Below are 26,966 nucleotides of genomic sequence, written 5' to 3' on the forward strand. Positions count from 1 at the left end.
CTTGGCTCCACTGTTTATGGACCAGGTCTTTGCTCTGTGCTCCCAATTCCTGCTGAGCAGCCCTGGCTCCCCCCCCCCCCCATCCTTGTGTCCAACCTGAGGGGAACAGTGGCTGGCACCTTTTGTTATTACTTGCTTGCTTCACCATCCCTGTTTGACTTTCCAGCTCTCCCCATACTTTGGGGAGAGAGAGAGTCATCCCAGGTGCCTCATTTCAAAATAGGGATAATAATAATAGTCAACCAGAGCCTCTGTGAGGTCTAGAAAAAAATATATGGAAAGAATTTATCACAGTGCTTGGCCCAGAATAGGTAATACATGTTCGTTAATATTACTATGGCTGTATTTTAAACTTTGGAATTCCTGCCCCACGTTTAAAATGGAATCTATTACTTTCAGCTGTTGTTCAAGTTTTGATTATTAACTGAGATCCATAAAAATTATTTTTTTTCAAGGTAACTATTGTAATTGTCATTGATAACTTCTGTCAATTTTACTTCAGATAGAAATGTGGAGAGAATGCAGCAGGAGAAATTCTCCTCTGTAATCAGGCATTAGAAGTCCAATAAATCACAAGTCTTCTCTTTTTATATTACTATGAAAAGGAAATAAAGCTCAAATTTATTCAGCACTTAACTCTCTACCGGGAACTCACTAAGAGCTTCATGTGCGTTATGACACTTAATTCTCATAACCTTACAAAGTGGATATTATCATTACCCACCCCCATTTTCCAGATGAGGAAACAGCTCAGAGAGGTTCAGGGCTTGCCAAGTCACACAGTCCACAAAGACAGGAACAGATTTGAACCTGGACTAACAATCAGCCATTAATTCTACACTATTTTTGGAAAACAAAAATAAAGCCATCAAAACACGTCCCATGTATTTTGACAGTTCCTGTCCAAAGACAGTTTCTCGGTATGTCATTAACATATTTGCTCCCATTTCATCTTCCAAGACCTGGGAAGACAGACTCCCTCAGCTACCCACTTTTTCTTCCCTACTCTGGGATGGCAAAATATGAATGGTTTATATTTGATGAGAGGCCATACCAGGCAAATCCCCAGTATTCAACAACTGCCTTCCCTCTGCTCCTTGAAAGATTCCTCATAGGACTCCTCAGATGGGCCCAGCAACCAAGGTGATGCTGAAGGAAGTCATCCACAAGTAATGCTTGCTGGTCCCCAGATGTTGAGGCTTCACTGGGCTGCAAGCATTAGGACTCCCACACTTCAGCCTCTCTTTTCTGGCAGTTTCCTGGATGATATGACTCAGGGAGCGGGCAACAAAACAAACACTCTACAGTTGGCTAGAGTTTCCCCCTCAAATCATCCATGCTCTCCGTTCTTGAGAACCTGGGCTGAATGATGTAGAAACACCAAAAGCCTATTGCTTCTTTTCAAGAACGATGCCTCCTTTTCCTGTGAGAAAACTAACAATTCAGTTTGAGTCTCCACAAAGACAAACACTTTAACTCCTAGAGGCATGCACTGAGAATCAATCAGACACATCGCTAAAGAGGTATTCACCTAATAAAGGGATTCTTTTTTTTTTTTTAAACGTTTTATTTATTTTTGAGACAGAGAGAGACAGAGCATGAACGGGGGAGGGGCAGAGAGAGAGGGAGACACAGAATCGGAAGCAGGCTCCAGGCTCTGAGCCATCAGCCCAGAGCCCGACGCGGGGCTTGAACTCACGGACCGCGAGATCGTGACCTGAGCTGAAGTCGGACACTTAACCGACTGAGCCACCCAGGCGCCCCATAAAGGGATTCTTTGACAAGCTTTCTTTAAATATTGAACTTTCTCTGAGAAATGAAAATATTAGCCAAGTAACAAAAAATTCAACTCCTTCACATTTTTCAGGGATACATCTGTTCTGCAATATGAACTGTATGGCAGTGGCCAATCAATCTATACCTGTGAAGTAGTAATTTGTTCTCCAGGTGTCTACTTAGTGCAGAGTGTTATGTGGAATGCTGTATCCTGTAGTGGAAACAAGAAGGTGGAATCAGCTAGGTGCAGGCCACATATGCCATGCATGTGAAGGATCTTCTGAAGTTCCATTGTGGACCTGTTCCTGCTTCTGGCTGTCAAGGCCAAGCAAACTTAATCTCATCCCATAAAAGTTTGCCCTTTTTTCCACTGGTTCCATGAGATGTAGCAAAAGAGGAAGGCAACATGGATGATCGACTCCACAGTCAAATGCTTGATATAATGCCTGATTGGTTTTAAAATTTTTTTTAATATTTATTCATTTTTGAGAGACAGAGAGCGCAAGCAGGGGAAGGGTAGAAAGAGAGGAAGACACAGAATGTGAAACAGGCTCCAGGCTCTGAGCTGTCAGCACAGAGCCCGACACGGGGCTTGAACCCATGAACTGCGATATCATGACCTGAGCCGAAGTCGGACGTTTATCCAGGCACCCCTATAATGCTTGATTTTTATCCGAGGCTCTTTTTTACCTCAATTTACCTGATGAGTCTATTTCATCACATTGATACTGTGTGATACTGAGGGAACTAACATTTAAAGCATATCTGACGCTGAGCGGAGTGTTTGAAAGGTAGCATGTTATTTAATACCTTCAATAATCCCAGGAAGTAGGTATCGTTAGATGCATTTTATAGATGAAAAAATAAGCTTAGAGAGACTGAAATTCTGCTAGTAAAAGTTGATAACTGGGATTCAAAGTCACGTCTGACAGACACTAATGCTTTTGTTGCTTTTTACTGCCCCCCTACTCCCTGCTTCAAACTGGCTCATTTTCCCAGAGCATCCATTCTACTAGAAGAAAACTTAATGGAAAAAAATGATTATGTGAAGGAAAACATGGATAGAATTATCACTTAAGACTATGCATTTAGCATGAGTTTTTAAAGATAAAATGACAAAAAAGGTCCTGTCTCCAGAAGACAACACACGCCCCTAGACCTGTAAGTTATTTTAAAGGAAAAGCCAGTGAATCATTCTCCACACATGGGGATCTGAGGCAGGCACATCATTTTATCTCCCTTCAAAATGGCATTATTTAAGAATCTATACCCTACGTAAAGGGAGTTCAGAGCACTGGTCAGGAGGGTAGAGCTGGAGGCCTCTGGTGTCAGGGCTGTGCGGATGCCCCTACTCAGGTAAACCTGTGCTCTCTTTAGAAATCAGTTGGGAATTCCAGAACCAGTATGTGGGTGTCCTCCTCACTTCAAGTGGCTTGTACAACTGTTCCCTCCAACTCCATATCCCTTACAGCATGGCTCTGAGCGGGCCTGTGCAGCACTGACCTCCACAGTGCAGCCTTTGTTGGCTAAGGAAGGACACCATGTCTACAATCACCAACCTAGTTAAAGCTGCAGATGCCCCACCCCCACCCCAGTACAACTTTTGTTTTTCATCTCTGTTTTCCACTGAATATCACATATCCCTTTTCCCTTCCCAGCTGATGCTGAGATGTAACAACCTGTCACCTGAGATATGGCCCATTAAAATTACATAGCACTGGTAATGGAGAATTCAGTGCAGGTTGGGACAGCAGGTGATTAGCCTTACCTTACAGGGCAGTCTTCAGGCCCTCTGAGCTACCTGTATCTGCTTCTCTTCCTTTCTGCTTCTTAGCACTCACTATTTTTCAGAGCTATCTCTTGGGGTTTGTTAAGTGGGGGTGGTTATTCAACACTGTCCTCATTAACTGAGCCACCAAGCCACTGTAGTATTGCGTTAACAAGGCAGGGAATTGTGACCATCCACAATGGACCATCAATTCTCCAGTAGCCAGTGGGGGTAGGAAAGAGTGGATTCAGCTGTGTCTGCATATCTTCCATGAATATACAACTGAACAAACTTGGGTAGCATCAGAATCTAGAGGAGGCAAGTTCTTAAAAAAGAGCAGAACCTTGGAGTTCCCATCAGTAAGGACCTTGTACAATTTGTATCAGATGCAGGGCCCTGTCTATTTTCACATCCCTTGCTGTGACTATTGGGTTTGTCTTAGGACTTTTTCCAGGATTTAACATGTGATGCAACAGGCAGGGGGAAATCAAGGGTGGTGTTGATTCTGGGATATGAATATCACAGACACAAGATGTTGCAAATTCTTAGAAAGCCAAACAGTTTCTCAGATCCCAAAGGCAAATCATGTTTCCAGAGCCTTGGGAAAACTTGCTAGTTCACAAGGCTACCTTGTGAATGGGGGGCTCCATTCTTGGCACTAAGCTGCCTGAGAACCCCTTCCCCATCCTCTTGAGAGATCAAATCCAGGTAACCTTGCCCAACACTGATTTTAATGAGTAGCTGATCCTAGATGTGACTAGTAGGCTATCTCCCCTCTTCTCCAGCTAACCTGTGCCCACCCTCTGCTGAGGTTGGCTGGTTTCACACTGCACATGGGCAGGTTTAGTACTCAGTCTTCTGAAAACCAAGCAAGAGGACACAACCAAATGTCTTTTTCCCTAAATAGTTACGTGTTCATCCCCCAAACCAGGATTTGACCTAGCTCCTTAAAAACCAATGAAATTTCCCAAAGTCTTTGAGAGATGACAACCTGTAGTATTTACAACCCCATCACAGAGCGATTCAGCAATGAAGACTGCTAACTTTTAAAAATCTTGTTGAGTCTTTTACAATGCATTTATTTTATTTTTCTAGGGATACTGTTCAGAAACCACCTAGTGGTCTCCAGGATTTTTTGTTAGTTATGCAGAAATGTATGCAGAGAGAGAAAAGCAATGAACACATTTGTTTTTTCCAGCACCTCTTATGGGTGATTAGGGCTCTGGGCTCTGTGTTTTTACTCACACTGCCTCATTTAATCCTTACAACAGTCCCGTGAGATCGAATTACAATCATCAGTTTACAAACAGAAACGTAAGCTCAGAAGTTATGTGTCTACCAATGTCACATAACACCTTGTAATGGCAGAGCAGTTGAATAAATTTAAGTCTCTGTCTACAAGTCCAGTGCTAGTCCTACCACATCGTAAATATATTTTGTTGATGTACATTCTGTCTTTCCAGTGTTATACAGATTTATATCAAAACAAAAAAAAAAAATGCGGGAGCCATGCAATAAAAAATAAGTTAAAATTTAAAGGCTAATTATAAACTCAGTTCCCTGACACCTAGTGTCTGAAAAGTTCTCCCTATGGACATTTTTATAGTCTCATGTTTCCTGCCATAATATTTTGAGAGAGGATGAAATTCAGCTGCAGCCTCATGAGAAAGATTGCCAAAGGGATGTGACTATTCCCACAGTGCACTTGACCACTGAGCAAACTACTCATTTCAGAAAACCCTACAGAGGAACTAGACCTTCTGGACATTATGGAAAGGCTCAAGGACATGAACTCTGCTTTCCTCTCTTAGTGCCTAAAATAGGGCTTGCTTCCGAGCAGGTGCCTGACAAACATTTATTGAATGAATGAATGAATGAATGAATGAATGGCAGTAACAGGTCATTGTGGGCCCACAAAACGCATTGGCAAAGTCATCCCTTCGCCAATCTTGGAATGGAACATGGAAACAGTTAAAGTTCTTGGGTACACACTTAAGGCATTTCAGAGGTGATTTTTTAAATAGGAACAAACAAAAACAAAATAAAACAAAAACTAAAAATCACTTCCTTAAACGTTAATACAAAATTGGGGTTTCTAAAATTTTCTCCATCCTAAACAACTTCCTAAAACCACTGACTGAGAAATCTTTAGCCATGTGAAGGAAAACTTGCAAAATAATAATACATACTATGAATGGTAGTAGGAAACAAGGACATAGATTTTTGTCTACTCTTGAGCCCAAACTCTGACTTCCTTCTCCTTCCCTTTCCCCTTCTCCTTCTTCTTTTAAGTAGGCTCCACGCCCAGCACAGAGCCCATTGTGGGGCTTGAACTCATGACCATGAGAACAAGACTTGAACAAGACCGTGAGAACAAGACTTGAGATCAAGAGTTGGACCCTTAACAGACTAAACCACCCAGGCACCCCCCAAATTCTCACTTCTAAATGACACATTAGCTGTACAGCCTTGGGAAAGCCCCTTAAGTTGTTTAAATGTCAGCATCCTCACTGGTAAAATGGAATATTTAATTAACTGAGTTATTGCAAGAATTAAAGATTAACAGTGGCACTTGGCAGGCTCAGTAGATGTGAGTCCCCTCCTTCGCCTCTCTCCCTTTCCTTCCCTGACACCCATCTAATATAAACCATAAAGGTAGGTGAGATCATGTAATTAATTTTTAAATGTTCTTATTCCTCCTGTTCAGAGACTTTTTAAAAACATGAGTTGGAGGAGCTCTAAGTTTTCCACTCACTTTTTTTCTTAGTGTCAGAACTAAGATATTACATCCTATTATATAACAAGAACAGAGAAGCTGGGGGCTAGAACATAAAAATTATTGTTAACGAGACAGGCAACAGAATAAAAAAGAAGGCTGTGGCTATTTTTCTGTTGTTATCTCTAAGAGTGGTTGAGGAGATACAATGGAAGAGGAGGAGGTGGCCTGTGCTTCTGAAGTTACTGCTGTCTTAGAAGCTTTAACAGGGACATCTGTTGACTTTTTAACAAAGGAAGCTAAAGGGGATCGAGGGGGAGTGAAAGAAACTCTGGTTCACAAAGAAGCCACATCTGTTTGGTATTCTCCCAACTGAGAAAGCTTGACTTCGAAATAGTCTGGGTATCCTAGTTAAACTAGGATCCAGGAACCGATGAAAGCTTTTCTTTCCCTCATGTTTCAATGGTAGAGATCAACAGCTGTTTATATCCTTTAATACCTAACTGAGGGTGAAGCCTTCACATCTGTCAGTATTTTCCGGTCCTATTTCCTTGGATCACAGTGGGGAGGAGGTGAAGTTTGAACCCCTCCCAATTCCCAGGCAAGAACACAGAAATATGCCTGGGATTCAAAGCTGTAATGCTAAGCAGAACTCCCCATGTCTCATCCACCCAGGGTCTGCTGTTTGCAGAGAATTCTTCTTTTACTTTATCCTGACAGACATCTTGATCATTTCCATGATAATGACTCACCGCAGTACAAAGATCAAAAAGAAGAAAAGTGGGCTGGAATCAGGGGGAGGAAGAAGAGGAGGAAATGAATTCTAACAGAGAAAGTGGCTCCTAGAGATAACTTTTTTTCAAAACATAGCAACAATATTATGCAAGGGCAAATAGTAGAGGTGAGCAGGATGCTGATGAAGACCTTCGAGGTGATGGTAGATGGTGGTGGTTTTTACTGACCCCTAACATATCATCTTGGAAAAATAAGAGATAACTAAACTCTGTGAAGGCAAGGTGCAGGATATTCCAAGGATGCTGATAAAGGGATTCAGATCTATTTAACTTTTGGTCCCCAGCACTACAGACATGTTGGGTCTTTGTAAAGATCATTTTTACTCCATTCTTCCACCCATCTATCCACCCATCCATCCATTCAACAATTTATAAGGCACCAAGACAGGATTTTGTGCTAGAATATTCAAGTGAACAGAACATATTCCGTAATTTTAAGGAGCCTGCATTCTGATGGGTGAAAAGCTTCACAGACGCGTGAGAATTCACTAGTTAGAGAAGATTGGGAATTCCATCCAAACAAGATGGATAAAACCAGAGAGGTAAGAAATAGACTGTTTCTGGGGGAAATGCAAACCATTCTGGGCGGTTAAAGAGAGGAGAGGTGGGTGCTTACTGAAAGTGCAGATTCTTAGGTCTCATCTAAGATATTCTAGTTTAGTTGTTAAGGGGGAAGGGCAAAGAATTTGTATTTTCAACAGAAGGCCCAAAGAATTCTGATACAAACAAATGTTTGACCCCTCTAACTTATATAGATAAACATTTCTCAAAAGAAGCTAATGGTGTTCGTTAAAAGCAAAAAAAGATACACATTCAAATTAGGAAATACTACACACTAAAGTATTCCTTTCTTGGAGAATTATAATGCACATTAGCATATTAAAAGTCCTGCAGTAAAGAAACTGGTTTCATTCAGCAGTTCCCAAACGTATTTTCAATGGACAAAAAAAAAGGAAAGAAAGAAAACCATGGTGCGCCTGTTAAGATCTCTCAGGATGCCAATGTACTCTGGAGCCAACAGAGGACTCTGATGAGGTGAGCATGGTCTGCAAGCCCACTGAATGGCTAACGAAATGTCTGGAAAAAGACAGCAAAGTCTATTACTCTAGGGGATATGGCGGCATCTGCTGATTTCCTCCAAGGAAAGTCTAAAACCATCTATTATGTCCTAGTTTCCAAGCAGACTGCCAGAAGCTTCCTTACTCTCAAGTAACACACCATGGTTCTGTGATGTTATTTCTGGTCACCAACTCTATGTGGTAATCACAGCTGCCAGAGACAGCAGAAGTGCCCAGAGTTCAAAGCATCAAGGAGTAGAAACAGAAGGGGAAAGACAAAGAGGAGGTATCATTGCCCAAATTTATTTATCTTTATTGCTATCACATGTTCTGCACAGAGAATTGGCAGTTGGGAAAACTCCTTCTAGCAAAAAAAAGAAGGCTCTGCCAGACAGTGAAAGTACAAAAACCACGAACCTAAGAAATTCCCACCCCTTCCAAGGTGCCTATGATAAGGCCAGGGGAGTTTCTGAACCCTGCCTTCTTCCTCCTGTGCTGGTGAGCCAAGGGAGTTTGCATTACCACACACATCACCTCCTTCCCTAGCAAGGGACAGCATCGGGCAAGCGTATGAGAGAGCTGGGCAAGTCAAGGCAATACAGTGATTCTGAGCAAATTGGTGTGTGTGCTGAATATTTCAAGATGCACATACCGCCCTAATCAATTTATACACTCCCTTCCCACCCCGGTTTAGCTTAATTACTTCCATACGCCCCACCTCAACTTCCATATACCACAGGGGGGATACACACATCCCATATAGAGGTGATCACAACAATGTGCTCCAAATGCTTCTTTTATATCCCAACCATCTCAGAGCTTTTTTAATACTACTGTCTAAGAGCACAAGTATTTTTTCAATCATTCCACAAATATTTCCTGAGGGCCTACAAAGTTCCAGGGCACTGTGCTAGACACTGGAGACACATAGGAGGTGGCTCATTCCTATTGAATCTGATGCCCAAAAACCCCCTGAACTTTAAATTCAGCCTGTCGGTGCATGGCAAATCCAATTATCAGCAGCATAAAGAAATATAAAAGGGAGATAAGGTTTGGTCCTTCCCCTTGAAGAGTTTTATAGCTCAGAGCACCACACAAATGAAAGCATTTGCATTTCAAGTTCTAGTAGGTCTAGCAGCTACACATGGGTCCAGAGTTACTAATACAACCTGGAATTAATAACAAATGGTCAGGAGTGGTAAGAACAGATGCCAGGATTTTTATTTCCCCAGAATGCCAACCCCTGTCTGCTTGATCCCCAAACAAATCCATGCATTCTCACACTGGGATTCCTTAGCCTGAGAGATGAATACCAGTAAATGCATCAGAGTTAATGTAACTTTAGTTAATTAGCCAAAAAATGAAAATTCTACATGGCTAACTGGGTGAGTCTGGAATGTAGTCCTAAGGAAACCAGCAAGATCAAATCTAACATCTCAGCAAGGCAATGCTCTCTAGCATGTGGTACCTATACCGCTGAGGTCCACAAAATAATTGTAAGTAGTCCACAAATGATTTTTTTTTTTTTTAATTTCAAGGAGGTTCTTAGATCTGAAAAAAGACACTGCAAGTACGATGGATGTTAGGGAAACACTGATAGGGTGCCACCCAGCATTCAAGGACAGACCTAGAAGAAGCCCCTGCCAACTTTCTGAGCTTGGGTGGGATGCACCAAAATAAGCAAGAAGCTGGTCATGGACTTACCCACGCATGTTGGAAATATGTCCTCATTGTTGATCTGGACCTCGATCCAATCCATAAGGAGGTTCATGTACTGGGGAGCTGGCAGGGCAGTTGGCTTCTTGTACTTCAGGTCATCCTGCCAGCGATACTCATATTTGGGGCCCCCTGACATCACAGGGCAGGTCTGCTCGGTACAGAACTCACAGATGGTGCCATAGATGAGGTTGATTCTATTGAAGAAGTCCACCACGTGCACTGCCACCCAGTCGTTCTGGTCCTCCCCACTGGGCAGCTGCACGGCCGCCTTCAGGTCCACGCCTGAGTTGAGGGACGCCTGAGCCCGTTTGTGGAGCTCAAACCTCTGTGTGCCGGGTTCAAATTTCCTCTTGGGCCGGAAGGTCTTGTCTTTGTTGAACACCTGCTTCAAGGCTATGGACATGGTCTTTTCCTTCTCTTCTTTTCTTTTGCAGGAAGCAAAAAGGCACCTGGAACTTTTCAGTGAGAGGTCACAACCCAGCAGGGTTTTCCACTGCCAGCCCTCTGGCCCCAGTCTTGCGGTCTGCAGCTTTTAATTGCTTTTAAACGGCCCCTTCCATCTTCCTCTTGAATAGTTTCCAAGAGAACCTCATGTTTCTTCCTAAAGGCTGAAGAGAAAAGGGTCTTACTAGTACACAGTTTGCATTTAAGAAATGACAAACGCTTAGATCTGATTTCCACCTTGCTCGGGCAGTACCTACTTCCATCCAAGTATAAGGATGTTGAGGGTATGCCAAACCCCCAAGGATCTGTGATGATGATTCAAACCACGCAAATAACTCTTTTTCTTCATGGCCTTGGTCAAATCTCTGGCAACTCCTCCCTGTGTGGTCATTGGTTAATGAACTCTCCAAGGTGTCAACATGAACATGTTAGACAATGCCCCATCCCCATGCCATATATGCTCCTTTTTACAGCATCTGTCCTACTCCCCACTGCCTTTATTGAGGAAGCATAGAATCACTACCCCATCCTCCTAAATATAGCTGATTGGATCAGGGGTGGCTATCATTCCAAACTGGCTAATGTCTCTCCTGGGAATCTGGGATCAGAACCCAGCCTTTGTTAGGCATTGTCCCTGAGAAACAATGAAAACTGGGCCTGGTTGAGCCCTATTTGGACCACATGCAGTGCAGTTAAGAAAGCTGGTCTGCAGAGAGGGGAGGGAGGAGAGAAGACTGAGGAAGGAAGGAGAATGGGGGGAGGGGAGAGGAAGAAATAGGAGAGGAAAAGAAAAAGTCATTGACACAAAGAGAAACAGAGAGCACAGCACAAGTGGCTACAGGGAAAGGAAGACAAGAGAAAAAGAGAAACAGTGAGAAAGAGAGTGGCTTCTTGAGTTCCTGATAAGCTTCTAGGAATTGGTTCTAGTTGTTTTTGAAGCCTAGCTATGATTCCAGCTCTTGAGATCCATACGTTTACCCTGAATTTGCCGAATAAATCCCTTGTTTTACTTCAACTAACTTGAGTAGGTTTTGTCTGTTTCCAAGAATCCTCAACTATGACAGCATTTATCACTCCTCTAACTTCATCCTTTACATCTTTGGTATCACACCTTAGAGTTCTGAGGCAGAGATGTACAATAAAACTTTCTGTGATAATGCAAATGTTCTATATCTTTGTTATCTAATATGGTACTCACCAGCCATATGTGGCTATGGAGCACTTGAAATGTGGCTAGTGTGACTGAGGCACTGAACTTTTCATTTTATTGAATTTTAATGAATTGAAATTCAAATAGTCACATGCAGCTAGTGGCTATCATTTTGGAAAATACAGCTTTGGTTTCCAGTGCTCTCTTCCCTATCTCATTTGACCCTTACAAAATTTTGGTGTGGTTTATAGTAGATGTGTAGTAGTTATTATACCTGGGTCTCTAAGAGATAAAATTACTTGCCTAACAACATAGCTAGTACAGGCAAAGGTAGGATTAAAATCCAGTTTCCTCACTCCTAGCAAATGCTCTGTCCGAATAGCCTCCTATTCTAAAAAGTGATGCCCTTCAACCTGTCTCTCCTGCTTGTTCATTAAACCTCTATACCCAGACTCTCCATCCACATATTCCCCAAAGACCACAAGTATAGACTGGCTGGAGGTAAAGATGGTGTCCTGTGGCTTGGAAACAGAAAGGAGATAAATGATCCACTCAGGGGTCAAGCCCTAGCAAAATGGGCCAACAGCTGTGGCCAGATTCAGAAGAGCCCATCATGGAATCTGTGAAAATGAACTTGGAGCATGATCTCACTGAACTGCACTTTCCCTACTTAGATGGGGTTTTGTTATTCCACACTCAAGCATGGCTTGGTGATGCAATGAACCTAAAGTTATTCAGGCAAAAACATAAAAACAAAAACACCTGAGACACTGGTATTCCCTTTCACACACTGCTCTTTGCGCAGAACTGCTGATCATTCAGATGATGTCTCCTCTGGCCACTCTCTGCAGCCTCTGTCTGCTCACTTCCTCCCTCTCAATCTCACCCTCTTCCAATTAGGTTTTCACTGAAATGACACTTGGGCGGCGTTTTTGTTTTTTTTTTTTTTCTCTCCTCCTCACATGGAGCTGAGCACACCTCCCCACCCCAAACAAAGATAGTCATGTTCAAAGGCAGGTCCCGTGGCATTCTCTGCCTGAGACTGTCTGTGAAATGACACGCCTGGGGTGCTTCAAAATATCACCACGAAGGATATCACCACACAAACTCTGCCAACCCTAGGGAGAGGAGGGAGCAATCTTTCTCCCTGAAAAGAATACCTTCCCAAAGGCTGGCTCTACCTGGAAAGAGGTGTGAGAAAACTGAGGGCACTAAAAGTGCTTTTCCAGAATAAAAATACGAGCTGGAAGTTGGGAAGATGGAGAAAGGATGGTGTGGTTGGTTTTTTTTTTTTCCTCTTTTAAAATAGACAATAGTTCCTCTGTATCACAAATGCTTAGTTGCTGACAAAAAAGCAGCAATCATCCATCAGCCGCCTCCTCGTGTCTCCAGCAAATAAGAGCTTGCTGTTCTGCTGTTCTGACGATGAGGATGCTGTCAGTTACCATGGACCTCAGAACAGTCTTCTTGCATCACCTTACATGATCCTCAGTATCACTTGTTTGGCTGTTTCCCTGGGGCCTGGACTATCTGCTTGCATGGACACCAATGGGAAACCTTCCTGCATACGCTGCCAGTCTCCTGTGCATGCCATCAAAAGAGCCTCCATTCTGATGAGAGTGTGTGAATGAGACAGAATAATCATAGCAAATCCTTGTCACAAAACCCTGCAGTGTGGCTGGTACTCACAAATACTTCAGTAAATATTAAAATCTCATGAAGTTTGGAGATTTTTCTTCCAGAGATACTTAGATAATGAACTTCAAGACATCAGTCTCTTGAACCACATGGGTATTTATTCAGACCTTCAACCAGCTTTAAAGTCACTCTTTCTTTTTGCCTCAATGTAAAAGACTGACTGAAGGGGAAAACAATCATCTTTGGAGGATTATGTCTCAACCAAGTCCCTTAATGTGCCACTACTGGCTACCATTTATTAAACTCTACTATGTACCAGATCCTTTACATGTATTATCAACATTTTATTTTTTATTTTTTTAATGTTTATTTTTGAGAGAGAGAGAGAGAGCACATGCATGAGTCGGGGAGGGGCAGAGAGAGAGAATCCCAAGCAGGCTCTGCGTTGGTCAGCACAGACCCCGGTGTGGGGCTTGAAACTATGAACCACGAGCTCATGACCTGAGCGGAAGTCAAGAGCCAGAGGCTCAAGGGACCGAGCCACCCAGGTGCCCCAATTATTAACATTTTAATCCCCACTATAGTCTTACATGGTGGATGTTTTTATGACCATTTAAGAGAAAAAGAAATTGAGGCTCAGCTAGATGAAGTAATTTGGCAAAAATCACAAAATTAGTAGAAAGTAAGGCTAAATTTTGAACCCAGAACTCCCCAGCACTAAAACATAGATTATTTTTTTCTCACTAAAACTGTTTTGAAATCTCACAAACACTTATGTTTTCAAAGCTCCTTCACATGTAGATTTCAAAGCTCCTCACAACAAGACTATAAAGAAAGCTAGAACAGATGGTATTTTTATCTCCATTTTACAGATAAGGAAACAGAAACTCTGATCTCCTCCAGTCCTCATTCCAAATGCATTAAACGTTCTGCCATGCTCAAACATTATGATGTCTCTTTTGCTCAAACTTTTTCATCTAGAATGAAGCTCCCTGGAAATGCAAAGAGCTGATAGGCAAGTCCCCATGTTTAATGACACTAGCCATCCAGGATGGGCAATAACAATGTCATCATTTAACTCAATGGATGAACAAACAGGCACCTGTGTCTTTATTTGAGTGCCAAATGCTATATTGTGGAAGATACCCAGAAGTTTGAAATGAAAAAGGGAACAGGAAATCCACCAGGACTTACTTTCCAACCCCAAGCCCCATCAGAACCCCTGCCCATAATTTATACAGTGGGCTTATTAATGGTTGGAGCAGTGTTTCTCAAATGTTAAGGTGGGATCGTGTTAAAATGCAGGTTCAGATCCAGTAGGTCTGGGGTGATGCCTAAGCATCTGCATTTCTAACAAACTCCCTGGTGATGCTAACTCTACAGCCCACAGATTACACCTTAGGTCACTATGAGAGCTTGCTAGAAATGCAGGCGCTCAGGTCTCACCCCAGACCTGGTATATCTAAATGTGCACTTTAACAAAATCTCAGAAGTATGTACTTTGAGGAGCACTGGGTAGGAGGGCTGCCTGTTGTTTTGTGGACAGTTTGCTTCATAAACATAGTCTTCAGGGGTGTGTGTGTATGCGTGTGTTTGTAGGTGTGTGTATGTGTGTGTGTGTGTGTGTAAGAAGAATGAGGAGAAACTCGCTGTTTTGAATACAAATGCCTGATGGTGACAATGACCAGGTCTATTGTTCTGGATTGATTTGGAGAGCACAGCGCCCAGAACCCAGAAGGTTCCCAGTAAATAGCTTTCCATAAATGCCAGATGGAATGGGGCTGCTGCTAATGGCTGCTGCAGCCTCACGCAGAAATGCTTCTTTGGCTAAAGAAAATGTAACACTAGCAACAACACAGTTGTTATTCTCTGTCCTTGTCCAGTCTCCAGAAAGGAAAGAACAAGTCATAAGTTTTGCCCCCTGGGTAGAACTATAATAAAATTTTATGTTATGAATAGTGTCTACTACAATGCTGGTTCTCAATAAATATCTGAAGCCAACTGCTCATTCAATCAATGGACATTTATGAAAGACCTTGTATGTGCCAGACTCAAAGCTAGGCACCAAGGACCCAGAGCTGATGAAAACTTGGTGTCTGCCTTTGAAAAGTCCACAATTTGCTGTCTAGTTTGAGGTTAGTTTATCAGCTTTTGCTTTTTAAGCTACAAAGTGAAATGCATCAACGTGGATAGTGATGTGACTTCTTCACAGGATTATTCCAGTTCGGAATGCAAAGGGTACTGAAGAGTGAGGTCTCATGGAAAGAGAAAAATGGAAACCCAAATAAACAGCATAAAATTGACAGGAGCTCCATGTGTTCTCCATATTTTCTGCTTAATAGATCAATTATAGCAATAAAACATGTGCACTATAAAAATATGCACAGAGAATTCGGCCAGCCTGCAAGGGAATGTTGACAAGGTAACTAAGCAACACTGGCAAGGAAAGTTCTTATTTTTCTTTTCCTCTTGATGTCTTCTGCCTTATTAGTTGAAAATTCAAAGTGTCCTTGCCAGGATGAGGAAGAAATGAAGCAATTCTCCCATTCACTCTGGAGAGATCCATCTTTCTAGGTGTGACCACCTCTAAAGAGATGTTGGTAGTACAGAAGGGTGGGCAGGACAGAGAGGAGAGAAATCAAAGCTGGTATTAGTTCGGGGAAAGAAGTTCACTATCTCATCTACAGGATGGAGGACTCCTGGCAGGACCAGCCGGCAGGGCGATTCACCATAGGAAGGTAAGGGAAATGCCCCAGAAGTGCCCCACATGAAGGAGGTTTCATGTCATTTTCACTGCTGGGGTCCCAGGAGCTTGGATGGTCCCTGGCACATAGCCAACTTCACTGAATATTTGCTGAATGAACAAAGAGGTGACAGTAAATGAAAAACCCTTTGCATCAAAGTGAAATCATGGAAGTAAAAACAAATTGAACCTCCTGCACTGTAGTTTTTTGGGGACTCCACCTCTATCTGTAAGCTCAGTGTCAACTCACTGAGGTCTGACATTACCAGCTGCTGGGCCGCTCTGAAGCATCCTCTCCTGAAAGATAAAGACATCTGTCCAACTTCTCTCTCAAATAGACTGCTCTTTTCCCATGTGTTACCTAAAAATTCCAGCTCTCCAGAATTGAAGAATGACTAGCTTGATCTCTCATCTTTCTACCATTTTTCTCTTTATGACTGGAATAGTACATGGAACTCTTTTATGACACCCCAGAAACTGAATAAAAGTAGTTAAGGTTTTTACTTTAAAGGAGTGTGTGAATGAAATGAATATCATCTGACCTTCCTAGGCTCCAATAACAGACACGCCTAAAAATGTGATTCCATCAACCTTTTTGTACCATTTTATTTCTGCCTACTCAATAAGTGCTGTCTTTGCTCACAAGGCAACCCAAAATCAGAGAGATTCCTGTCTGAGAAGCAGCTCTGTTGTTGTTTTCTTCCCCCAATATACCTCCCCAACTTCAAGCCACCATATCACTGCATTTTAGATTAGTTGGGAGAAACACACTTGCCTCATTTTAATCTTCAAAGACATGCATGATTTCTGAGTTTCCAAATGGCCATGCTATTTCTGAACCATATGAAGTCAGTATAAGCAGGTACAGCCCTATGGAAGTCTGTCACACGACCCTCCCTGTCATTTCTGACATTTCCTCCCTCTTCAACATCAACATTTAAGTTACCCTCTTACTGGTTCAGTCACTTATTTATTCAGTCACCAGCACAGACATTCTACCATTAGAAATGGGAGTAAATGTTCTGAAGAGGAAAACATCACATGCAACCTTGTGCACCACAATGACAGCAACAGCAGTGATCGATCAATGTATGGGTGGCTACAGCAGAGACTTGTGACGGTTCACCATTCACTCACAGACATAGTGACGTCACCATTCAGAAGAGGATGCTTGGTGGGGAGAAAAAGTGAAAAGGGTAGAAGGATAAAAGTGGGTAGGATTTATTTGGTGTGGTTTAATTCATGACATTTTTAGGTTCTGCTGAAGAAAAGACAGACTTAAAAAAAATGTTTTCTTAAAGGGAATAACATTCTCCTAAATATAGGCCTTCTGGAGCCCAGGAGAGATTGGCTCAGATTCCCAGTAATGAGGAAGATGGCAAATCTTTGATCCAACCTTGGACAGAATGGATTCAATCCTGAGGCAGTTAAAAAAAAAAAGTGAAGGTAAAATTATTAGAAGATAAATGCTCAGTTGACCCATTCAGTATTTATGAAAGACATCTTAATTATTTTATTAATTTTTTAAAGGGGAGAAAAACTTCTCCAACTCAGTAACCACTTGTGGTATTATTTCCAGATCTTTGCACTAGCTAAAAATATTTCTAGTTAAAAAAAATCGACATAGGATTTGAGGACCCAATACCTAAGGCATGTAAAAATAAGGAAACGGAGGATAGGAGGGAATGACAGCTACTATAATAGCTGAAATTTAAAAATTAAGGCAGATTTTGTTTCATTTTTAAATTTAATTTTTAACATATAGTAAACTAAATTACATTTTCAGATTTTTATTCAGATTTTTTTAACTCATTTTGTGCCAGTTTCAGAAAGTTGTGTCCTTTAAGTAAGTTTTCCATTTCATCTGTTTGTTGAATTTATTGACATGAAGTTTCATAATATTCCCTTATTATTCTTTAAATGTCTACAAGACTTGCAATGATAACCTTATTTTGATTTCAAATATTGTTAATTTGTATTCTGCTTCTGCTATGGACTGAATGTGTGCCCCAAAAATTCATATGTAAAACTCTGACCCCCAATGTGATGGTATTAGGAGGTGGGGCCTTTGGGAGGTAATTAGGTTTAGATGAGATCATGGGGGTGGAGCACAATGGTGGAATTAGTACCTTTATATGAAGAGGAAGAAACACCAGTGCTTACTCTCTCCGCTGTGTGAGGACACAGTGAAAAGGCAGCCATCTGCAAACCAGGAAGAGAGCTCTTACCAGAACCTAACCATGCTGCAATGGACTTCCAGCCTCCAGAACTGTGGGAAATAAATTTCTGTTGTTTAACTCAAAAAAGAAAAAAATTAAGGCAAGTAAAAAATAGATTTTGCTTGTTAAAGCACAGGTGTATACCAGCTGGTGTGATGTCACTCAGAACCCCTATCAGATACTGGGATAAAGGTCATCGTCAATTACCATTTCCTTCTTTCTCTTTGAGACAGGGTATGACAATTCATTCTTGGAAAAGTCTTGCTTTAAAGGAAAAATGTACAAATTCAAGGAAGTTGGTTCCTGTAACTGTCAACAGACTTATTTACTCTTAGCCACGCTGAGTGAATTTGAGTCTCAGGATCTGGAAAATTTTTATACCCGGCACTATGGGAACTTATGTATGACATCTGGAACCACTGCAAGAGATCTTTGAAGGGGAGCAGAGAGAACAAAATGGGCTAGAAGACTGTAAATTGGAAAATACAGTTCTTATTTTCAAACAATACTATTTTTAGCTTGGGGAGATGGGTAAAAGTGAGACCAACTGCAGGCAAGATTTAGAGCAATATAACTCAATAGCTAAGAGCACAGCATCTACAGGTTGCTGATCATTTGAAAGGGCATATGTAAAATGTTTGGAACACAGTAAGCACTGTGTAATCTGGTCTGCGATTACCATCATCATCCTTTGAATCATATTATGATGCTAGTTTTAACAGAGAGTCAGATTCTTGAGAGGCCAAACAGCTTCTAAGATAAATCTTAGAATGCTTAAAATTCTATTCAACCTAACTATGTAACAGTAACAATAACTAATATTTATTTTGCAATCTATTTTATTTTTTTTAACAGTTCTATGAGTTAGGTATTATTATTATCCGTGTTTTACACTTAGAGAAACTTGAGACACAGTGAGATTAAAACTTTGTCTCAGGTCATAGAACTTGTAAGTAGGCAGGCTGACTCCAAAATTCTAACTTTAATTAAGACTGCTTCTCTAGACATTTTGGGTAGTTCACAACAACAACAACAACAACAAAATGAAAAACAAACAACAAATAAACAAAACAAAAACAGAGGAACTTCTAGGGCAATTTCCTCTAACAGAGGAACTTTCTAGGTTAGGGAAAGGGATGGGAGAAACAAAGACTTAGCCCTATGTACCTGGTCATGTGCCACTACCAAAGCCTTATATTTCTTGAACCTTTGTGGTTTAGATTCAGAAGAGCTGGATTCTGACTGGCAATGACTCTAACTAGCTATGTCTTTGGACAAGACACCCTTTTTTAGCATCAGTTTTGCTTTAAAGATAACAGCACTTATCTCTCCATATTACTGTAAAAATTAAAGAGATAGTGAAATCACTTCATCAATGGAAAATCATTATGCAGTATGGGCACAGGGACTAATGACAATGAGAACCACAACTGATGACAGAACATGAAGAAATTTCATGAAGTCAGGGAAAATGATTCCATTCAAATATGTGTTTATGAGTAAGAAACAGGGCAAGGGAATAGGGATGATGGGAGCCCTGCATAAGAGGAAACAAATCAAATGCTTCCTTCTTGCTCAATTTGGATAGACTTCTGATTCTCAGGCAAAAAGAAATAGTAATCTAAGTGATTTGATGATGCATCAATATTCTCCTACATCTATAGCCTGGTTAGCTCAATACTGTAAGATAGCTCCAGTGTTTCTGCATATAACACAATCTAGTGCATTATTAGGGCAAATTATATCCGTCCTGCCTTCCCAGTAATCCTTCACTTTTGAGAACTGAGTATAAAAGCTCCTCATTTTAACCTTCAAAATGCTTTACATTTAATACAACACATCAGATTACAACTCAGCTGTGACCTCTGCTAGAGTGATCCTGCTGGAGGATTCAACTGCACCCTCAGAAACTCTCAAGAGAGAAAAGACAACCATCTACCTGTGGGCTTTTCAACTGGCCTTGGTGAAAACAGATGGATATAGAGGGTAAGACAGAGATAAAACTGAGACAAATAATTAATGATGCCATCCTCTCTACATGTCTGAACATTCCACAACTGAAAAAGAGGTCTGAAGTAAAATGGACTCAAACAAGTAATTGAAAAGGATATGGGCCCATGGAGGACTGTGCCAGACCCTACCTCTACAGTCAGAAAGATACAGTCTTGAGTCCAAACTCCACCCCTCAACTGGTTACCCTCCTCAGTTAAACACTGTCTCTGTGTTTCAGTTTCTCTTTGAATCAATGAGGGCAGGAGTATCAATATCACAGTGTGTTTGGGGCTAAGTGAGAAAATGTACTAAAGATGGGCAAATGTCAAGTGTCATACTTATTAATCCAGACTTCTGTTAGGTTTCAGGTGGCTTCGTGATCATGCGGGATCCCAAACATAATCTGATCTGTTCTTTGACTTCTTTCTTGTAAGAGCTGAGCATCTGACCCTAAAATATATAAACTCTTGGAAAATTTGGGAGCAGAGTTCTGTTCTCCCACTTCTGGATTTTATGAGGAAGAATCTTCCCTAGGTACACAATTGGTCTTTCTCTTTTTACTAACGTTGGCTAGGGGAAGTGGAAGGAGTAATTAATTGGTAAATTTTACCAGTATCAATTGGGCATGCTCAGCTGGCTCATCCAGCTCTTGGGAGCTGCCTGCCTTCAAGGAGTGTGCTATTTGCGGTTTCCCCAACTTTCTGAATGGAGGAAGCCTGCTCTCTCCAGTGCTGCATGGGAAAAAGTGGGTAACTCTGGGGTGTATTAGCAGGCTCATTTGGCTAACAGACCTAGAGATTTGTCTTCCATTCTGGCTTCCGTAAGCTGATATCTGTTTTTGTTGTTGCGTTAACTTCTTCAGAAGCCATGTAGAGAAGAGTGGCATTATTTGTGTATTGGTGGCCATCCTGGAGACCCCAATATTAGGTTGTGCAGCCTGGTTTGCAAAGGTAGCTGGGTTTTGGTAGAGACTCATTGCGACATCAATTCAAGGAGAGCCCTATACAAGATACAACTTAAAATTTATCTGCAGGAAGTCTGTGCCTACATACCAGGCACATAGTCTTCTCCAGGGTTTTCTCAGACAAGAGAGATAACCCAGTCACAGGGAGCATCTGTCTCAGTTACTGTTCAGCTGCAGGCATAAAGAGAACGCTCAGGGGGCCTGGGTGGCTCAGTTGGTAGAGCATGCGACTCCTTGTCTAGGATTGTGAGTTCAAGCCACACAGCCCCATGTTGGGCATAGGGCTTACTTAAAAAAAAAATACAAATTTTAAAAAGAAGTCATCTAAAATTCACTTAAAAATAAACTTCCTGGGGTGCCTGGGTGGCTCAGTTGATTAAGCATCCAACTCCTGATCTCAGCTCAGGTTATGATCTCCTGGTTCATGGGACTGAGCCTCACATCCGGCTCTGCGTTATCTCTATCTTCTCTCTCCCCCCCTCCCCAGCTCATGTGAATGTGTGTGCACGCACACGCTATCTCTCTCACAATAAATAGGTGAACTTAAAAAAAAAAAGAGTGAGAATGCTCAGAACAGAGTACCCACTCATCTGTGAGGTGTTTATAAACCTTCCCCAATAGTCAGTGAGCAGCAGACTTTATAGTCCCATGCTGTATGTGGCTACTGTTCAGGAACATATCACCAGTGTTCTCCATGGGTAATCTAGAAACTTCAACCCAGATAAGGCCTCTTCTTTGCCAAACACATTTGGCACAAATTTCTCTCTGAGTTAAATTTAACCTCTGGTACAAAGTAAGGGGAGAAAGGTGGAGAAAGAAGGGGGAAAAAGAAGAAGAGGCCAATTATCATTGTCCTGTGACTTCCGCCTCTTGTACATACCTCTCTCGCACACACACATATCTTGACCTCACACTATACTCCTGAGCTCACATGTCTGGCCCCTCCATCAGTCTGTGAGGGTGGGATCACACCCTAGACTTTACTGCAGTTTGAGTACCTAACACAGGACCCAGCACAAATAAGAAGTCATTAGTTTTGCAGTTGAACTGTGTTTCTAAGTGATGGCTAATCAAATACTGCACCCATGAACAGCTGCTTCTCCAGTGGAGAGGGCAATGCTCCCGGAATCAGGATGACATGATCAACGAGCACTGGGTGTTGTATGGAAACCAATTTGACAATAAATTTCATATTAAAAAACAAACAAACAAACAAAGAAAGCTTTTCAGAAAACAGAGATATTTGACACAAGGTCAGCAGCAGCCACTGGACACGTGGTTCCCCAGGCCAATCTAAACAGCTCACAGGTTTTCATTTTCCAGCATTCACTAAAAAAGTCAGGTCCTTTGGAACTATGTCCAGCCTTAAAAGAATGTTTAAAAATTCATGGTAGATCTTTGTAAAGATCTTTGCATAGTGTTGCAAAAATCTCTACCTGTGTGCTTTGTTTAAAAAGTTTAAAATATATAGCTCAAAGAAAAAATAATGGGGAAGAAAAGAGGTCAATCAGCTTGGGTAATTTTTTTTCTAATGGAAGAAGAAAATGTATCCTATTACCTTCTTTGGTGCAAATTCTGCTTCTGTGACTTTGATGCCCATCCCCAGGCCTCTGTTACATCCATCCTTGTCCACTTTGTACCCCTTCACATTGGGTCCTGGCAGCAGGCATTGTGGCCCCTTACCTGTGTCCCCACCATCCTGCAGAGTACCAAGGAATTCACTTTCCTCAAGCATGATCCTGCTACCCACCTGTGTGTATGTTGGGAGGCCTGTAAGCAAGATCATTGCTGATATGATTTTACAGCAGGAAGAACCCTCAAAAATCACTTAATTCAACTTTTTTTTTAGATTTTATTAGATATTATTTATTATTATTTAGATTATATGTGTGTGTGTTCAATGCAACCTCTTAATGTATTAAATACAAAAACAGAAACAGACATGCCTCATATCCAGAAAAGTGAGGTGAGAACCACAGTTAGAACAGTCTAGGGCTAAAAGCAAAGTCTGAACCCTGAGGCCAGTGTTCTTTCCACAAAGCCATGAGTCTCTTCAATGGTTAAGCAAAGCTGACACCTAAGCACCCTTCAAAAGGGCCCCCAAATTATTATATCATTATATTATATATAATTATATTATATAAATTAATTAATTAATTAATTAATTAATTTATTTATTTATTTATTTATATTTTAATCCCCCGGTGGTGGATTTGGGTGGTTTTTAAGGCTTTTATTTTTTTAAGCAAGACAGTCCATTTCTCCCAAATAAAACCTTATGTGGAACCCAATTATAGAAAAATAGATAAAAATTCTCTCTTCTGTGGTATAAACAGGGAGAAGGACACTCACTCTTAGTCTACCCCTCCCAACAGGCACAGAAACCTCCCTGAGGACCTTCAGGTTTGGCTCTATAGAGCAGACAGTGCACCAGGCCGCTAATGGCCACTGCACCTGTCAGTGACTAAATCTCTGCCCTGGTCTTTCCTCGGCTGGCCCGCCTGTCATCATCCTTCTTCAGTCTTTAAGGCCTAGACATCTGCCACCACCTCCAGGCAGGCTCTCCTGACCACACTGTTAGCAAGTGACCCTGTCTCCCCTTTGCTACAAAGCTCTGAATATTTAACCCTTCCACTGCACCAAAACAGTCTGAATCATTTTTGATTCTCATGCCCTCCTCCCCTTCTGACCCACCTATGGTCAGGGCCCACCCACCCATCTGGGAGCCCCTGAGTTTCCATCAAATCAGACTTCAAACACAAGCCGTCACTCAGGTGAAGTTTCAACCCACCTCTTTACCTTCCCTCCTGACCCTTCCCTAATCTGGCTTGGTTTATACTCATTCTTATTAAGTTCATTTGAACCCTTGCTTCTCAACAAATATTTATGAGTTCCACTCACTCTGCTTGAGTTCAACACTCTTCCCCCAACACTGCCTCCCATTTGTTCTTTCTCTCCTTTCGAGCTCTGGGGTCTCTGGTAGAAGGTGAATGGTTGCTGAAGAAAAAAAATACACCCCCTATTCACCCAGAGCCATCTGTCCACTGACTATCAAGTTCCCCCTGGACCTCCTAGGGACCATCATAAATGACAGAAGACCAAAATCATCTGGATGTTTGTTCAAAATGCAGACGCTAAGGTCCTGCCCCTCACCTTCAGATGTATGGACTCTGATGCATTCCAACGTTTAAGAACTCCCTAGGAAAGGGAGTTTGACACACCAGACCTAGCCTCTCCAGGAGTCCCTGGGCCAAAACTCATTTACTGAGGAGAATGGTCAGGGGAGAAATGTGGCCATCTGGAAAGATGAATGTCCAGCAGTAAAGTGACAGAAAAAGTCCTTAGGAAGAAGGAAGGCTTACCTGAATCACAGTGGAAATAGAGAGGGTGGCCCTTTCCCTGACTGGTCCACCAGCTACACCACCAATGGAAAGCCTGGTCCAGTTAACCACACCCTGCCTGTGTCTGTGGGCCCCTCTATTATACAGGCTGGTGGTTAAGTAAATGAGTGTACGATCAGACAGCCTGGGTTGACTCCCATATCTATCATTTTCAGCACTGTGGACTCCTGAGCTTGTGCAACATCGCTAAACTTCAGTTTCCTCTTCTATAAAAGGGGATAGAATTAATTCTCTATCACATAGTATTTCTAAGAGATTGAAATGCCATTATCCAAATAAAGCATGTGACAGAGCACCAGGCACAAATAGGTCTGTCATAAGCACTGGCTTTTAATTCTTATCATTAACACTGCTTTCTTGAATGCACTCATTCATGTGTGCCCCGTCCCTTCTGGACAGAAAACTCTAGGCTTTCTGCTTTCCCTCTCTTAGAAAAACACTCCTAGTGGATTTCACCTGGCAGGCTTGTGATGGTGACAAAATGAGGCAGTGGGTGGAGAGAGGCTAACAGTGGGTCGGCCACCCTGGAGGTACTCTGCAATCGTCCATGATTAGTGAAAAGGCTGATCCACCTTAGCCATGCCCTGGCTGCCAGGAACAGCAGGCTTTCCCTCATCAGAGCTAATGCTCTGCACCTCCCTCCTGCCACCAGGCAGGGGAGACTTTCTGGAGGGCAGGGGCTTGATTCAGGAAGTGTTTCCAGGGCCCAGAGGGAGAAGTTGGCAGGCAAGCCTGTGCTGATTAGACATTTATGCCTATTATTTGAGCTCTTCTCACAGCAGTGCCAGAAAACTCATCCTGAGTCAATGGGTGCTTTTTTAAATACCAAATATCTCCATTCTGATTTTCTTATGTAAGCACAATGTGTAGACTTGCCAGAAATGTTAAAAATAGACAACCAAAAATCAAAGAGAAAAAAACCTTCTCATAGTTTCTAAATCAACCTTGCATGGAAACAGTTACCACACAAAAGTGGGATGGGGGTAATTTTTTCATTCATTTAGGGGAGTGGTTTTTGTTCTTCCTGTTTTTATTCTTTGGATAGTTGTATTTATTTTCCCTCACACTATTCTTTAATGACAAGTGAGGGTGGCCCACTCTTCTTAAAAACAATAAAAGCTAGAGGGGGCGGGGGGTGGGGGGAAGCCTATAAACCTTCCAAAGGCATGGAGAACTTTTGCCCAGAGAAGTGAACTGCTCAAGTAAAGCCATGGAAAACAACTGTGGCCGCAGGCACTGGGCTGAGCCAAGCCCCTGTGGTGAGGACTCACTTTATTTCTCGTCCAAGCACAGAGTCCAGGAAGCCACATCCACTGACTTCCTTTTCATTTAAGATTCTACATTCATCAATATGTCTATTGAGAAGCCTCCATAAGAGATTTCCTCTTTGCTCTAAGAGAGAGGAGGAAAAACAGAAGCACAGTGACCATTCCTAGGAAAACAACACCCGCCCAGCAAGAGATCAAAACAGGTGTTTGCTACTACCTCCTACTCTATTTCCTTCTAACTGCATTTTATTCTTTAAAAGAAAAAAAAAGGCAACTCACTGAGTTTTATTAGTGTTTGATTTTATATAAGTGCCAGATGACTCAAATTCCTTTTGGAAGAAGGTGGTGTAAGAATCTATAAAAACTCTGATAAGCAAAACTACAAACATTGCTTCTACCAACTTTAGTCAATTAAAAAAAATTCAAAGGCTTAATATAGTTGAAGACTGAAAAATACAGAGTTCCACAAAGACAAAGCTGTCATATTAAAAAAAAAGAAGAAGAAAATCTAACAGCCACTTTAGCACATGTCAAATGCAGATTTTTATATAACTGATCAAGATACAATCATTTGCAAATATTTATATTTTAAATCACAAGATGGCTGTTTCCCCACTCCAGAGATTGTAAGTGATTATATAGTGAGCTGATCCTCGTTTGGTCTCCCCTAGTTTTCCCTAACCCACCGTGGCTTCTAGAAAAAGACAAAAACCAACAGACCAAGCCAGTGGAGCCAAGGAGCCCTGATTTATTTCAGTTTTGAAAGGGTACTACAGTCAGATTCTCTTTTCTGTAGGGAATGCAATCCGCACCACTGGGCTAGCTGTCCTGCACAGAATACACGTTTTTCTCATCTAGTGAAGTAATCTTGTGAAACGTGAGCACAACCTGTGAAGGCGTCTGGGGGAGGGCAGAGGGGGAATGCGAGGTCGTGCTGGGACATGGAGTCATTCCACCTTCGGCAAGCCTCGCTCGCTCACTCGCTCTCTCAGCACTAGGCTTGCAGGAGGGCCCAGACAGGAAGGAGGCAGGGCCTTGACCTTCAACATTTCCAGTAAGCAAAGCTTTCCGTGCTGGCATCACAAGCCGAGATGGAAATGCTGCCCTGAGAGTGAGGTCCCTAAACTGATCCATATCAGAGAGGACCCAGTGGCTTCTCGGGGCAACACGGGGACCAGAAGGTGGAAAATGGGGGCAGAGTAAAGGGAATTCCAGATCCTTCTCCACCCAAAGGGCTAGCCACAAACTGGAAAATTAGATGATGGCCTCCATCAACATGATCCCTCAACATCATCATCTTACTCCAGTTCCACCCC

At 42.0% G+C, this 26,966-nt stretch overlaps 1 protein-coding gene and 1 long non-coding RNA gene across 10 annotated transcripts in view; one reads left to right on the plus strand and one right to left on the minus strand.

Annotated features, from left to right (window-relative positions):
* MOB3B (MOB kinase activator 3B) overlaps positions 1-26,966 on the minus strand; it is a 204,907-nt gene that overhangs the window by 114,600 nt on the left and 63,341 nt on the right. For all 9 annotated transcript variants that reach the window (XM_045469839.1, XM_045469834.1, XM_045469831.1 and 6 more), the window contains exon 2: positions 9,817-10,439. In XM_045469839.1, coding sequence (XP_045325795.1) covers positions 9,817-10,234 — 418 coding nt within the window. In that variant the 5' untranslated portion in view covers positions 10,235-10,439. The remainder of the gene's footprint in view (positions 1-9,816; positions 10,440-26,966) is intronic.
* The window catches only part of LOC123593641, a 66,424-nt gene continuing 54,443 nt past the window's right edge, over positions 14,986-26,966 (plus strand). The window contains exon 1 of the long non-coding RNA XR_006710420.1: positions 14,986-15,801. This is a non-coding gene — a long non-coding RNA (uncharacterized LOC123593641). The remainder of the gene's footprint in view (positions 15,802-26,966) is intronic.

This window comes from Leopardus geoffroyi, chromosome D4, assembly GCF_018350155.1.
Source record: "Leopardus geoffroyi isolate Oge1 chromosome D4, O.geoffroyi_Oge1_pat1.0, whole genome shotgun sequence".
Classification (NCBI taxonomy): domain Eukaryota; kingdom Metazoa; phylum Chordata; class Mammalia; order Carnivora; family Felidae; genus Leopardus; species Leopardus geoffroyi.